At 50.3% G+C, this 13,778-nt stretch overlaps 3 protein-coding genes across 3 annotated transcripts; all 3 read right to left on the bottom strand.

Moving 5' to 3' along the window:
* Positions 1 to 301: 301 nt before the first annotated feature.
* LOC114188341 (uncharacterized mitochondrial protein AtMg00860-like) lies at positions 302 to 871 on the bottom strand. The gene has a single exon (XM_028076937.1). The coding sequence runs from the start codon at positions 869 to 871 to the stop codon at positions 302 to 304; it is 570 nt and encodes a 189-aa protein (XP_027932738.1).
* Positions 872 to 2,108: 1,237 nt separating this feature from the next.
* LOC114188340 lies at positions 2,109 to 2,645 on the bottom strand. Its single transcript, XM_028076936.1, has one exon. It carries the CDS (start codon positions 2,643 to 2,645, stop codon positions 2,109 to 2,111), a length of 537 nt encoding a protein of 178 aa, XP_027932737.1.
* Positions 2,646 to 8,429: 5,784 nt separating this feature from the next.
* Positions 8,430 to 11,354, bottom strand: LOC114188339. The gene has a single exon (XM_028076935.1). It carries the CDS (start codon positions 11,352 to 11,354, stop codon positions 8,430 to 8,432), a length of 2,925 nt encoding a protein of 974 aa, XP_027932736.1.
* Positions 11,355 to 13,778: the final 2,424 nt, after the last annotated feature.

Raw genomic sequence — 13,778 nt, 5'->3', positions numbered from 1 at the left:
CTCTTCCTACTCAAGGCGTCAGCAACGACATTGGCTTTACCTGGATGGTATAGAAGCTCAAAATCGTAGTCTTTAAAATATTCCATCCAGCGCCTCTGTCTCATATTCAGCTCTTTTTGGTCAAACAGGTATTTCAAACTCTTGTGATCATTGAATACATGGAACTGTGCCCCATACAAGTAGTGCCTCCAAGTCTTGAGGGCAAACACCACTACAACTAATTCCAAGTCATGCGTCGAGTAATTTTTCTCATACACCTTCAACTGTCTCGATGCATAGGCCATAAGTCGTTTATCTTGCATCAGCACACAGCCCAACCCTTGATATAAGGCATCACAATATACTCAAACATCTTAGTTGTGTCAGGGATCGCCAATACTAGTGCGGTAGTCAATCTTCTTTTAATATCCTCAAAGCAGGTCTCACACTCATCTGTCCAATAGAAAGGTTGGTCCTTTCTGATGAGCTGTGTTAGTGGACTCACCATCTTGGAGAAACCCTCCACGAATCGCCTGTAGTATCCTGCTAAACCCAGGAAAATATGCACCTCAGTAACTGTTTGTGGCCTCTCCCACTTCACCACCGTCTCAATCTTAGTCGGATCTACAACTATTCCTTGGGCTGATATCACATGCCCCAAGAATTGCACCTCCTCCAGCCAAAACTCGCATTTTGATAACTTCCCATATAGCTGATGCTCTTTGAGAATTCCTAGCACCATTCTCAGATGCTCTGCATGCTCCTCCCGACTCTTAGAATATATCAGTATGTCATCAATAAATACGACAACAAACTGATCCAGGTATTGTCGGAATATCTTGTTCATATAATCCATGAATATAGCAGGAGCATTCGTCACCCCGAACGGCATTACCACATACTCATAATGCCTGTAACGTGACCTGAAAGTCGTCTTCTGTACATCTTATGGCTTGACCAATATCTGATGATATCCAGACCTCAAGTCAATCTTAGAGAATACGGTTGCTCCCCTCAATTGATCCAACAGGTCATCGATTATAGGCAACAGGTACTTATTCTTTATAGTCAACTTATTCAACTGACAGTAATCGACACACAACCTCGAACTGCCATCCTTTTTCTTTACTAAGAGTGCAGGTGCTCCCCAAGGTGATGCACTCGGTCGGATAAACTTTTTCTCAAGCAAGTCTTCTATTTGCTTCTTCAACTCAGCCAACTCTGCTAGTGCCATCCGATATAGTGCCATGGATACTGGGCCAACTCCAAGGATGAGATCAATTGTGAAACCCATATCCCTGCTCGGTGGCAATTCTGGTATCTCGTCTGGAAACATATCCGCATACTCCTCCACTACTGGAATCATATTGATTTTCTCTACAATGTTCTTCTTCTTTGTCTGAGCCACTATCATGAAACAGGTGGCCCCAGCTCCCACTTCATTTATCGCCCTTTGAGCTAAGATCAAATCCAAACCAACTGTCTCGGGGAATACCACACTGCGTCATCCGCAATCAATGACAATATGATTGACCGACAACTAGTCTATCCCTAGAATTACGTCAAGACCCTTCATCGGCAAGCATATGAGATTCACCTTGAACCTGCGGCCTGCCACCTCCATAGGGCACCCCACACACAGAAGTGGTGGATACCTCGCCAGATGCTGGTGTCGCAACTATAAGCTTACACGCCAGCTCTCGCATCACGAGTCTGAGCCTCCTCACGCATTCATTAGACACGAATGAATAGGTGACTCCTAAGTCAAACAACACAACCACGTCGTGACCAAACAACAAACAATTTAACTGCACCAGGTTACCTGACTGAGTCGCCTCGGTGATCGTTAGTGCAAACACTCGTCCTGGTGCTCTAGATCGATCTCTGACTGGTTTCTTCGCTGGTGCACCTCTAGCTGGTTTCTTATTTGGGCAGTGACGTGCAAAATGCCCCGTCTGGTCACAAACGTAGCACTTGCCAGTGCTACTACCACCACCTGAGCCGCCTGAGGGTTTTGGACAATCCCTCCTAAAATGCTCTCCATCACAATTATAACACTATAGTTTCTTGACCGAACTTTGTGGTCTGTCATACGGCTTCTTCTGCTGCCTTGAATCGGTGGTGTTCTTCTAAGGTCGAGCCACTCTGCTGGGCCCCATCTCCAGCTGCTCAACTGCCTTGTCCTGTTCCACCAAGATTGGAAACTCCCTGATCTTGAGGGGTACAATGAATCGGCACAGCTCATGTTTCAGCCCGCCCTCATATTTTCTACATCTCCACTCCTCGGTGACGGTGGGCGAATAGAACCTCGCCAGGTACTCAAATCTGTCTGTGTATGCCTGCACAGTCAGGTTCCCCTGTTGGAACGTGAGGAATTTTGCCTCACTTTTGTGCCTGGCACTGTTTGGAAAATACTTCTCCAAGAATCTCATCCTGAAAGAAGTCCAAGTAACCTCCTTGTCCCAAGTCTGTATAAGTTGTTGCATGCCCGCCCACCAGTTTTCAGCGTCCGCCACCAGTAAGAATGTGATGAAAGTCAGCTTCTGTGCATTAGTGCACTCAATGACTTTGTAAATTTTCTCACACACCTTGAGCCATGCGTCAGCTTTGTCTGGAGTGGATTTGCCTGTGAATTTTGAGGGCTTATGCCTCATAAAGTCCTCCATCGTCATAGGGCGAGTAGGTGCTACGACGGCTCTAGGTTGCGTTGCAATGGGCTACATAGCATCCCCCATCCGATGTATCGCCTGTGCGATCTCATCAGCCCCAACATTATTCCTGCTCTGCCTATTTGCCACAGCCTGAGCATGCCACATGTTCACTGTTCACATCAACAGCTTCGATTAAGACTTATACCAAAAATAGTTAACAATCATCAATCAAAATGGTCTCATAAGCGACACACGGTAAGCTTACTCCCCATAAAACCCGAAAATCATTTTGAAAGCCTTTGCTCTGATACCAAATGTAACATCTCGACAGGATATTACAGATTTAAATAATAAACAAAGAAATATAATTAACCTCATTTAATTAAACATCATTTCCCAAACACAAGGAATTTAAAACTTTATTTATAAAATTAAAGTTCTCAAAAGATAAGAAAACCATAATTACAAATCTGGAAAATTTATCAAACAGGCCATGATTACAAATCATAATTACAAATCCAAGGTTATAAAACTTAAACTTAAAACATAAAACTCCCAAGCTATCCTCGCTCCGTAGCTAAGCCTCACCTGGACCACCTGCAATATCATCTGCTCCCGTGTACTGCGTACACGATCATCGCCAAACACAAGCAGATAGGGTGAGCTAATATAATCAACACATACATATATCAATCGTTTACACATAACAAAACATGTTCTCAAGGGACCAAGGTCTGTAATCCACAAATCAACCAAGGGTCTTGTACGTCTTCTCGGGGCCGGTCTTCTCTCGTCAGAGGGGGCTTGAGGGCGGCGCAGGAGACCTGCAAAAGACACTCCGATGCCTAAGTCAGCACTGGTGATGTCAGAGTTTCAAAGAATAATTAATGCGTAATGAATGCATGGGATAGTGTGCTATTTATACCTTTTTACCTGTGGGTCCTACCTGGGATGGGCTTTCTGGCCCAATACTCCTTTTTTAGCCCTTCTTGGATCTAGTGTAAAAGGGGAGAATTTACCAAGGGGTCCTTCATGTCCTTCAGGTGTTGGCGGCATCTGGTGCTCGGCCATGAGATGCATAAAAAGGGGGGCTTTCTTTTGGGAGGGTGCCTTCCGTGTGGAAATCGGCTGTCGGGCTTCGGCTTGCCGGCCACGTGGTTTAATCAGGGGGTGTGGAGCTAGGTGGGGGCCGTGCTGTCCATACGGAGGGGTTCCTTTGTGGTAATCGGCTCTGCGTGGTAGGCGGCCATCGCGCTCTCTGATGGCTACCTGGTTCTGTGCGAAGGCGACTGTGTGGTAGGCGGCCATCGTGCTCTTTGATGGCCGTCTACTTGGGTGTAGTTGGGACATCGCGTGGTAGGCGGCCATCGCGCTCTCTGATGGCTGCCTGGTTCTGTGCGAAGGCGACTGTGTGGTAGGCGGCCATCGTGCTCTCTGATGGCCGTCTACTTGGGTGTAGTTGGGACATCAGCCTCCCAGTCTAGAGGCAAGAAGTGACGTATAGACTATTTTACAAATTTCATTTGTGGTTTGTGGCCGTTGGCCGTGTACCGTACTAGCCTCCCAGTCTAGAGGCAAGAAGTGACGTATAGACTTTTGCAAATTTCATTTGTGGTTTGTGGCCGTTGGCCGTGTACCGTACTAGCCTCCCAGTCTAGAGGCAAGAAGTGACGTATAGACTTTTGCAAATTTCATTTGTGGTTTGTGGCCGTTGGCCGTGTACCGTACTAGCCTCCCAGTCTAGAGGCAAGAAGTGACGTATAGACTTTTGCAAATTTCATTTGTGGTTTGTGGCCGTTGGCCGTGTACCGTACTAGCCTCCCAGTCTAGAGGTAAGAAGTGACATATAGACTTTTGCAAATTTCATTTGTGGTTTGTGGTCGTTGGTCGTGTACCGTACTAGCCTCCCAGTCTAGAGGCAAGAAGTGACGTGTAGACTATTGCCGTGTTGTTGTGATAATTGGGCCGGTATCTCTGAAGAGGTGCCAGGGGGTGGTACTGTTTGATCTGACGTTTGGTCAGGAGTTAGGTGAGGTGAAAAGACGTGACTGTTGGTTAGCCTGCTGGTGTCAGAGTTGGCTTTTCGAGGAGATTTTTGGTGGCTGAGCCTTGGGCCTTTGGGGGGTTTGGTGGTAGGTGAAGGGTTTTGGCTAAGTTCTTTAAATAGGAGTGGATTCGTTGGTCATTTTCGTCGCTCTTAGCTTCTGGTTTCGTTGTGGTTGTTGTGTTGCTGCTTTGCCGCCTGTTGGTGTTCGCGTGCCGTCTTCTGTTTGACCAGTTTTGAGGTATGTCGACTACGTCTTCTAGAGGTTCGAATGAAGGTGATTTGGGTGCGAGCTTTGGTGGGCTAAGGTTAGAGTTCTTGAGTTCGTCAGAGACGTTGCACATCGAGGTTGAACGGGAGGTGCGTGAAGATCCGGCTAATGAGCATGCAGAATCGCTCTGGCCGAGAAGGGGTGGGTACGAGTGGGTGGCTGAGGGGGTGAGGTCGTGCTCTTCTAAGTATCGTTGGTCTAGGTTGCTTAGATCGTGGATGAATAGCATCTATCTGTTTGAAAGGGGGGCGGACCCTAGTATGGTGGCTATTGAAAGGGTGAGTGCTGTGGAGGCCGTGTGTCATGGTTGCGAGGGGTTGGAAGGTGATTTTTTCTATATGTACGCATGTATGTTTACAAAGCTTCATGTTCGGTTGCCGTTGGATGATTTTACGATGGGGGTTCTTCGGCTGTTAAACGTGGCGCCGACGCAATTGCATCCTAACAGCTGGGGGAGTTTGCAAGCTTTCCGGTTGATTTGTAAGGCGCTTTATCTGACGCCGACTCCCGAGAGTTTCCTGTACTTTTACATCACGCGTCCGAGGGACCCGTTGTCTTGGGTATCATTGGTTGGCAGGTCGAAGATTAGTTTGTTGGATGGTTTCACGCAGTCGTTTAAGAGATTTAAGGATGGGTTCTTTCGAGTGCAGGTGCTACCTGCCGGGAGGCGGGTATATTACGATGATGAGGGGCGGCCCCGGTTTCCTTTCTATTGGACGAGTGCGCCGGCGCGTAGGGATGCATTGTCGAAGGGGGCTTTGGATGCGGATAGCCGGAGGGTGGTGGAGATGTTGGAGATGTTGCCGGTTAGGGTGCCGGGGAAGTGGGTTGTTTGCTGTTATTTGACGGACAATCCTGGCCGTGACTTATGTGGTATGTTGATTTATTGTTGTTGGTTTTGTGTTGGACTAATCTGAAAAATTTTCCTTTGTGTAGGTGTGATGGCGCACCATGTGAAGAAGGTTGGTGGGGAGGTGGACTTATTTGCTAAGATCAGAAACCAGATGGCGAACGCCGCGAAGGGGGAGGGGCAGTCGCAGGCTCCGAACCTCGTTGGCCCGGTTGTGGATACTTATCGACCTCCTGTCGCTAAGAGGCCGGCTCCTTCTAAGATGAAGGGGGTTGGGAAGGATCGTAAGAGGCTGAGGGCTCTTGCGAAGACCGGGGGTGTTGGGTCCAGTGGGTCGAGTAACCCTGATCTTGGCGGCTTTGAGAAGGTGAAGATTCAAATGAGGAAGGGTGTGGAGCTCAAACTGAGTGACGAGGAGGTGGCCGTCGTGGAGGCTGCTGACCCGAGGCTGACTATGCGGGCCATAAGCGAGTACTTGGCGCGGGGTATGGTGTTGAGTCGGCGGGTGGCGACTTTGCTGCAGGGTGAGCTGGCTACGGGTGATAAGAAAAAGTTGGCTGAGGAGGTTGCTTCTTTGAAGGTGCAAAGGGATCGCGAGCAGGCGGCTTGGGCGGATGAGAAAACGAGGCTGGAGGCTGAGGTGAAGAAATTGAAGGGGAGTGTTGCGGGTTTGGAGAAAAAATTGAAAGTTAAGCAAATGGAGTTGGATGGGGTGAACGCCGCCAAGGAAGCTGCTGCTGAGGAAGCCGCTAGTGAGGTTTTTGGTCTGCAGCAGGCCGTGTATAATGAACATGTGAACGGTTTCCAAAAGGCTTCGAGGCAAGCCGAGTTCTTGTATCGGGAGGTGTCTGTGACCGACTGCCGTTTTAACGTAAATCTGGATGTGTACGATGGTCGTATGCTGGACGTTGCGGAGATTAGCCGGCTCAAGGCTGAGAAGGAGGCGGTCACTATTGCAAATGAAGATACATTGGTGATGACTCCAGCGGCCACCATGGTTGATGAGGGGGTGGAGCAGGTGGTTGCTGATGAGGAAGCCGATGGCGTAGAGGAGGACGCGGCGGGCGACGAGGTGGATGAAGTTGAAGAGGAACATTAGTGTAGATATTGGGGGCGAGGACGCCGAAATTTGTTTAGTTCTTTTTTGTATGTCCGTGTAGGGACTATAATGTTTTGTCAGTGTGTTGCCGGTTTGTTTGGAGGGCGAATGTGCCTGTATTGAACTTTGTTATCATTGTAATTATATTTGGAAATTTATGGAAATGGTGGTGTTGTCATATACTTTGTTTTTAAATCTGTCAATTTTAATTTCCCGTATACCAGAATGTTTAACTTGTCGTGCGTAGCGGCATGTGATTATTAAGTTCGTCTAGCGGTATTTTAGAGTAGGGGCTAGGAGTTTACGTATTTGACCAGCAACACTTAATAGTGTTGGTAGGAGTTAAGTTATTCGACCAGCGGCACTTATAGCAGTGGCTGGGAGTTTATTTATTCGACCAGCGGCACTTAGAGTAGTGGCTGGGAGTTAATTTATTCGACCAGCGGCACTTAGAGCAGTGGCTGGGAGTTAATTTATTCGACCAGCGGCACTTAGAGCAGTGGCTGGGAGTTACTTATTCGACCAGCGGCACTTAGAGTAGTGGCTGGGAGCTGTGGTGAATAGAGATGCATAAACTTGTATTTCATTGATGGGTGATGCCTCGTTAAAACCTTCCCAGCCAAAACCCTCCTTAGGGAAAAAATGCCGGGTTAGGAAAGAGTACATCAGATTACAAGTGTAGTTCAGCTAAAATAGAATTTGAGGTGAGAGATGTTCCAAGTGTTGGGAAGCGGCTCTCCGGATAGTTTTTCAAGGCGATAGGCTCCCTTGCCGACCTCTTTAAGTACTCGGAAAGGTCCTTCCCAGTTGGGTGAGAACTTGCCTTCGTGCTTGCGGGCTTTGCTAGCCATCCTCCATACGAGGTCTCCTTTGTGCAAAGAACGTGGTTTCAGCTTGGAGTTGTACCTTCTTGTTGCCCTCAATTTGGTCGCCAAGTCCCGGATTCGTGCCTTTTCCCTTGTCTCGTAAAGGAGGTCGAGGTGTGTGGCCATGCAGTCGGCGTTTATCTGTGCGTCGTGGTGTTGTTGTCGGATTGAGGGTTCCCCGATTTCCACTGGTATGACAACGTCTGTTCCGTAGACTAGAGTATACGGTGCTTCGTGGGTCGAAGACTGGGGGGTGCATTTATATGCCCATAGCACTTCGAGTAGTTCGTCTGGCCATTTGCCTTTGGCTCCGTCCAAGCGTTTCTTTAATTGCCCGAGGATGACCTTGTTAGCGGCCTCAGCCTGGCCGTTGGTTTGAGGGTGTTCGACGAAGCTCGTTATGTGGGTAATGTTCAGGTTGCGGTAGAAGTCAGCGAGGCCCTTGTCTATGAACTGGCGGCCGTTGTCGGTTATGATTGTGTGAGGGATTCCATAGCGGCAGATAATGTTTTTCCAAACGAAGCGCTGGACTTGGTTAGTTGTGATGGTGGCTAATGGCTCTGCTTCGATCCACTTGGAGAAGTAGTCGACCGCAACAAGAAGGAACTTGACTTGGCCTTTCCCTAGTGCGAAAGGGCCGATTATGTCCATCCCCCATTTTGAGAATGGTCAGGGTGAGGAGACGTGGTGCAGTTCTTCCTGGTGCATGTGTGTAACCGGTCCGTGCTTTTGGCATTGGACGCATTTTTGGACGTATGTGGTGCAGTCTTCTTCCATTGTGGGCCAGTAATATCCGGCGCGTAGTATTCTGGCGGCCATGGTTTTGGGTCCTGAGTGGTAGCCGCAGATGCCTTGGTGTATTTCTTGGATGACATAGTCGGCCTTTTCCTTAGTTACGCACTTGAGCAGGGGCTTGCTGAAGCCTCTTCTGAATAGTTCGCCCCCAATTAGTGTGTATCGTGCCGCTTTCCGCACCCACCCTTTTTCTTCATTTGGCGGGATGACCCCTGTTTCTAGGTATCGGATGAAAGGCTCCATCCAAGTGTTGGTGGTAGTAATGTTTAAGCACTGGTTTTGTTGCTCAATGGAGGGTGCGGTTATGGTGTGTTGGAGGAGTGACTTGTAACGACCTTTCTTTTTGGTACTAGCGAGCTTTGAGAGAATGTCTGCCCGGGTATTTTCGCTTCGTGGGACGTGTTGAATTTGGAAAGTGTCGAAGTGCTCAGCCAGGGATACTACCATGTGGTAGTACTGTGCGAGGGTGGGATCTTTGATTTGGTACTCACCGTTGAGGTGTCCTACGGTGAGTTTTGAGTCTGTCTTGCATAGGAGTTTACGTGCGCCAACGTCTTGTGCTAAATTGAGGCCAGCTATGATGGCCTCGTATTCAGCTTGATTGTTGGATGTTTTGAAGGTGAAACGTAGAGATTGCTCTATGAGGACGTTGCCGGGTCCTTCCAGTACTATGCCGGCGCCGGCCCCTAGCGGGTTTGAGGAGCCGTCTACGTGCATGGTCCACCAGGTGTCACAAGGGGCAGGCTCTTGAAGGTCATTGGCGAAGTCTGCCAGGCATTGTGGTCGGATGGGTCCATGTGGTTCATAGCGGATTGTAAATTCTGACAATTCGATGGCCCAGGAGGATAGCCGACCGGCTAAATCGGGTTTTTGCAGGATCTTTTGTATGGGATGGTCCGTTCTGATGATGATCGTGTGTGATTGGAAGTACGGTCGCAGGCGACGCGCCGCTGTTATAATTGCGAGGGCTACTTTCTCTACCATCTGATATCGCGTTTCTGGGTCTTGGAGGATGCGGCTCGTAAAGTATATTGGATGTTGGGTGTTGTCCCTTTCTTGGACGAGTGCAGAGCTGATGGCATTTGCGGACGCGGCTATGTACATAACAACGGGGAGGGAGGGATCGGGTTTGGTTAGGACCGGGGGGGTGGTGAGGAGTTGTTTCAGAGTGTTGAAATTTTGCTCGCAGTTGTCATCCCAAGTAAACTTTGTCGACTTTCTCAGGAGTTGGATCATTGGTTTGATCTTGTCTGCCAACTTGGGGAGGAAGCGCGAGATGGCGGTTAGTCTGCCTACTAATCGCTGCACCTCCTTGACATTCGTGGGGCTTCTCATGTCGATGATGGTTTGACATTTTTCAGGGTTGGCCTCGTTTCCCCGCTGCGTGAGCATGAAGCCCAGGAATTTTCCGCCGTCTACCCCGAATGTGCATTTTTCAGGGTTGAGCCTGATGTTGTAGGTGCGGAGGGCTTTGAAGACTTGTGCTAGGTCCGAGGAGTGTTGTTGTGCGTTGGGGGACTTGACGATGATGTCGTCGACATATACCTCTACCGTCTTGCCCAAGAGTGGCTGGAAGACTCTGTCCATCAAGCGTTGGTATGTAGCGTCGGTGTTTTTGAGACCGAAGGGCATGACTTTGTAGTAAAGGTTGGCTTCTTCGGTTATGAACGCGGTTTTGATTTTATCTTCATCAGCCATGGGTATCTGGTTATAGCCGGAGTAAGCGTCTAAGAAGCTCAGTAGGGCGTGTCCTGCGGCCCCATCAACGAGTCTGTCTATGCTAGGTAATGGGTAAGCGTCCCTGGGGCAGGCCTTGTTCAGGTCTGTGTAATCTACGCACATACGCCATTTCCCGCTGGGTTTCTTGACTAGCACCACGTTGGCGAGCCAGGTTGTGTACTGGGCTTCACCGACAAAACCGGCCTGTTTTAGTTTTTCGGCCTCCGCCATAGCCGCTTGTCTTCTACTTTCTCCAAGCTTTCTTTTTTTCTGGGAGACGGGTTTTGCGTTGGGGAAAACGGAAAGCCGGTGGGCGGCTATCCTAGGGTGAACGCTGGGGAGGTCGGCTGCTGACCAGGCGAAGAGGTCAGCGTTCTGTCTGAGTACCTGCTCTATGTGATCTACCTCTTCTTTAGGAAGGGAAGTTCCAACCTGGAGGAAGTGGCCTTGTTGTTCGAGTGGGAGCTGCCTTGTTTCGCCCACGGGTTCGAGGCGCGTTTCGGAGTTTAGTCTGGGGTCCAAGTCATCGCCATACAGAGTGGGGTGGGCTTGGGATTGTTCAATGTTGTGGGTTGTCAAGGGTGGGAGTGGGAGTTTCAGGCTTGCCATGTAGCATTCTCTGGCTGCGCGTTGGTCGCCATGTACTGTGATAATGTCGCCTTCCGGGGATGGAAACTTCATCGCAAGGTGTGGGGTGGATACTATGGCGCCTAGCGCGTTGATGGATGGACGGCTAAGGAGGATGTTGTAGGACGTGTGGGCGTCGACGACCAAGTAGCGAATGGGAATGGTTTTGGTCTGCCTTCCCTCTCCGAATGTTGTGTGAAGGTCGATGTACCCTTTGGTGGGGACTCTCTCGCCTGAGAATCCGTATATGGGTTCATTGTGGGGGGTCAGGTCAGCGAGAGGTATCTGCATCCTGTTGAATGTTTTCCAATACAAGATGTCCACGGAGCTTCCCTGGTCAATGAGAACTTTCTTTATCGCAAAGCTCTCGACTTCTACAGTTATGACCATGGGGTCGTCTTGGTTGGGGTCGGTACCCTGAAAGTCAGAGTCTGAAAAAGTGATGGGCGGCATTCTTCTTTGCGTTCGGCTGGATACTACGTGTATTTGCTAGACGACCCGTAGGTGCCTCTTCCTCGAGGAAGAGGACCTTCCTCCTCCTGCGGATCCTCCTGATATCGTATTGATTGTTCCTCGTAGGGGGGGTCTGTCATCCGCTCGTCGCGGCTGTGGTTGCGGTGGTTCCCTTCGTTCCGCGTTCTGTGTTCTGGCTGGCTCTCTCCTGGGCTCTCGGCGTTCGACTCGCTGGTCGTTGCGTCGCTCGGTCCTCCTATTGTCGTTCCTGTCGTAACGGGGTCTGGATGGACCCGCCCCAACTTCTCTTACATAGTGCCTTAGATGTCCTGCTCGGATGAGTTCTTCGATTTTGTCCCGTAGGGTGTCGCATTCGTCGGTGGTGTGGCCATTGTTGCGGTGGTAGTGACAATACTTGCTCAAATCTGCGTTGGGTGGGTTTTGATACTTCCTGGGTGGGGGGAGGAGCTCCGCTTGCAGGACTTCATCGAGTATGCGGGACCTGGGTGCGTTGAGGGGGGCATAGTTCGAGAACTTCGCTGGTCTGCGTTCTGAGGGACGGTTATGGTCCCGTGGAATGGGCTCTTTGTTGGTCCTTTTGGTTTCTGTTTGCGCTGGGGCGGGTTGGGCATTGTTCTGGTAACGCCTCATGTCTTCAACTCTTATGAACATGGCCGCTCTCTTGCGAAGTTCCTGCATACTCAGGGGGGGCGCATTGCCAGCTCGTCGGCGAAAGGTCCCGGCCTGAGGGAGGTCATCATGTACATCAGGATGAGGTTAGGGGTGAGGTCCTTGATCTTCATGGCAATGGCCCCGAACCTATCAATGAAAACTCGTAGGGGTTCTCCTTCTTCTTGTCTGAGGTTGAGGAGGGCGATTGTGGTTAGATCATGCCATCTGCTTGTGTCAAATTGCGTGGTGAAGGTAGAGGTGAGTGTAGCGAAGGAGTCGATGGTGTAGGGGGGAGGCTCATGAACCACTCTAGAGCCGATCCCCTGAGGGCTACTGAGAATGATTTGCATAGCACTGCATCATCAGTGGAGTACAAGCTTATTTGATTGGTATAGATGGATACAAATTCGTCTGGGTCCGTGGTTCCGTCGTAGGTGACTGTTGGTGCCTTCCATTTATGGGGTAGAGGTGTCTCCGTTATCCCGTCCACGAAGGGGTGGCGGCGATTTCTTCTGGAGGCGAAGGAGCTATAATTGCCGCCCAGGGTTGGAGCGGTGGGCCTGTATTCGCTCTCGTCCTCAGTAGGATGGACGTCGAGTTTGGAATAGGGAGGGGGGTCATTTTTCGACTGAGGGGGGGCCTCTATCCTCGAATGAGGGGGGTTTGGCTCCCCAGCCGCTTTGTCTGTCTCAATTCTCCGCCTAAGGCGGGAGTTTTCTTCCCTTAGTGCTTGCATCTCTTCCGCATTTCTCTTTTTGTACTCTGCGAACTCCTCCTGCATCCTGGCTTGAGCTTCCAGGATGCGTGACACCTCCGAGGCGGGGCCGGGGTCGCCAACCTCCACAGCCGGCGCCAAGGGGGCGACTTCTGCTGTTCTGCTTCGGGTGGACACCATCTTGCTTCTAGGGTTTACCTTGGATCTGTGAAATACTCTTCGGCCCCACGGTGGGCGCCAATTGTTCTCAAGGGACCGAGGTCTGTAATCCACAAATCAACCAAGGGTCTTGTACGTCTTCTCGGGGCCGGTCTTCTCTCGTCAGAGGGGGCTTGAGGGCGGCGCAGGAGACCTGCAAAAGACACTCCGATGCCTAAGTCAGCACTGGTGATGTCAGGGTTTCAGAGAATAATTAATGCGTAATGAATGCATGGGATAGTGTGTTATTTATACCTTTTTACCTGTGGGTCCTACCTGGGATGGGCTTTCTGGCCCAATACTCCTTTTTTAGCCCTTCTTGGATCTAGTGTAAAAGGGGAGAATTTACCAAGGGGTCCTTCATGTCCTTCAGGTGTTGGCGGCATCCGGTGCTCGGCCATGAGATGCATAAAAAGGGGGGCTTTCTTTTGGGAGGGTGCCTTCCGTGTGGAAATCGGCTGTCGGGCTTCGGCTTGCCGGCCACGTGGTTTAATCAGGGGGTGTGGAGCTAGGTGGGGGCCGTGCTGTCCATACGGAGGGGTTCCTGTGTGGCAAGCGGCTCTACGTGGTAGGCGGCCATCGCGCTCTCTGATGGCTGCCTGGTTCTATGCGAAGGCGACTGTGTGGTAGGCGGCCATCGTGCTCTCTGATGGCCGTCTACTTGGGTGTAGTTGGGACATCGCGTGGTAGGCGGCCATCGCGCTCTCTGATGGCTGCCTGGTTCTGTGCGAAGGCGATTGTGTGGTAGGCGGCCATCGTGCTCTCTGATGGCCGTCTACTTGGGTGTAGTTGGGACAAAACACATTCAAAGAAACTCTTCTTCCACATGGCCACAACCA

The sequence above is a fragment of the Vigna unguiculata genome, chromosome 6, assembly GCF_004118075.2.
Source record: "Vigna unguiculata cultivar IT97K-499-35 chromosome 6, ASM411807v1, whole genome shotgun sequence".
Classification (NCBI taxonomy): domain Eukaryota; kingdom Viridiplantae; phylum Streptophyta; class Magnoliopsida; order Fabales; family Fabaceae; genus Vigna; species Vigna unguiculata.
The sequence above is the reverse complement of the archived record's forward strand: the minus strand, read 5'-3'. Positions and strand labels throughout refer to the sequence as shown.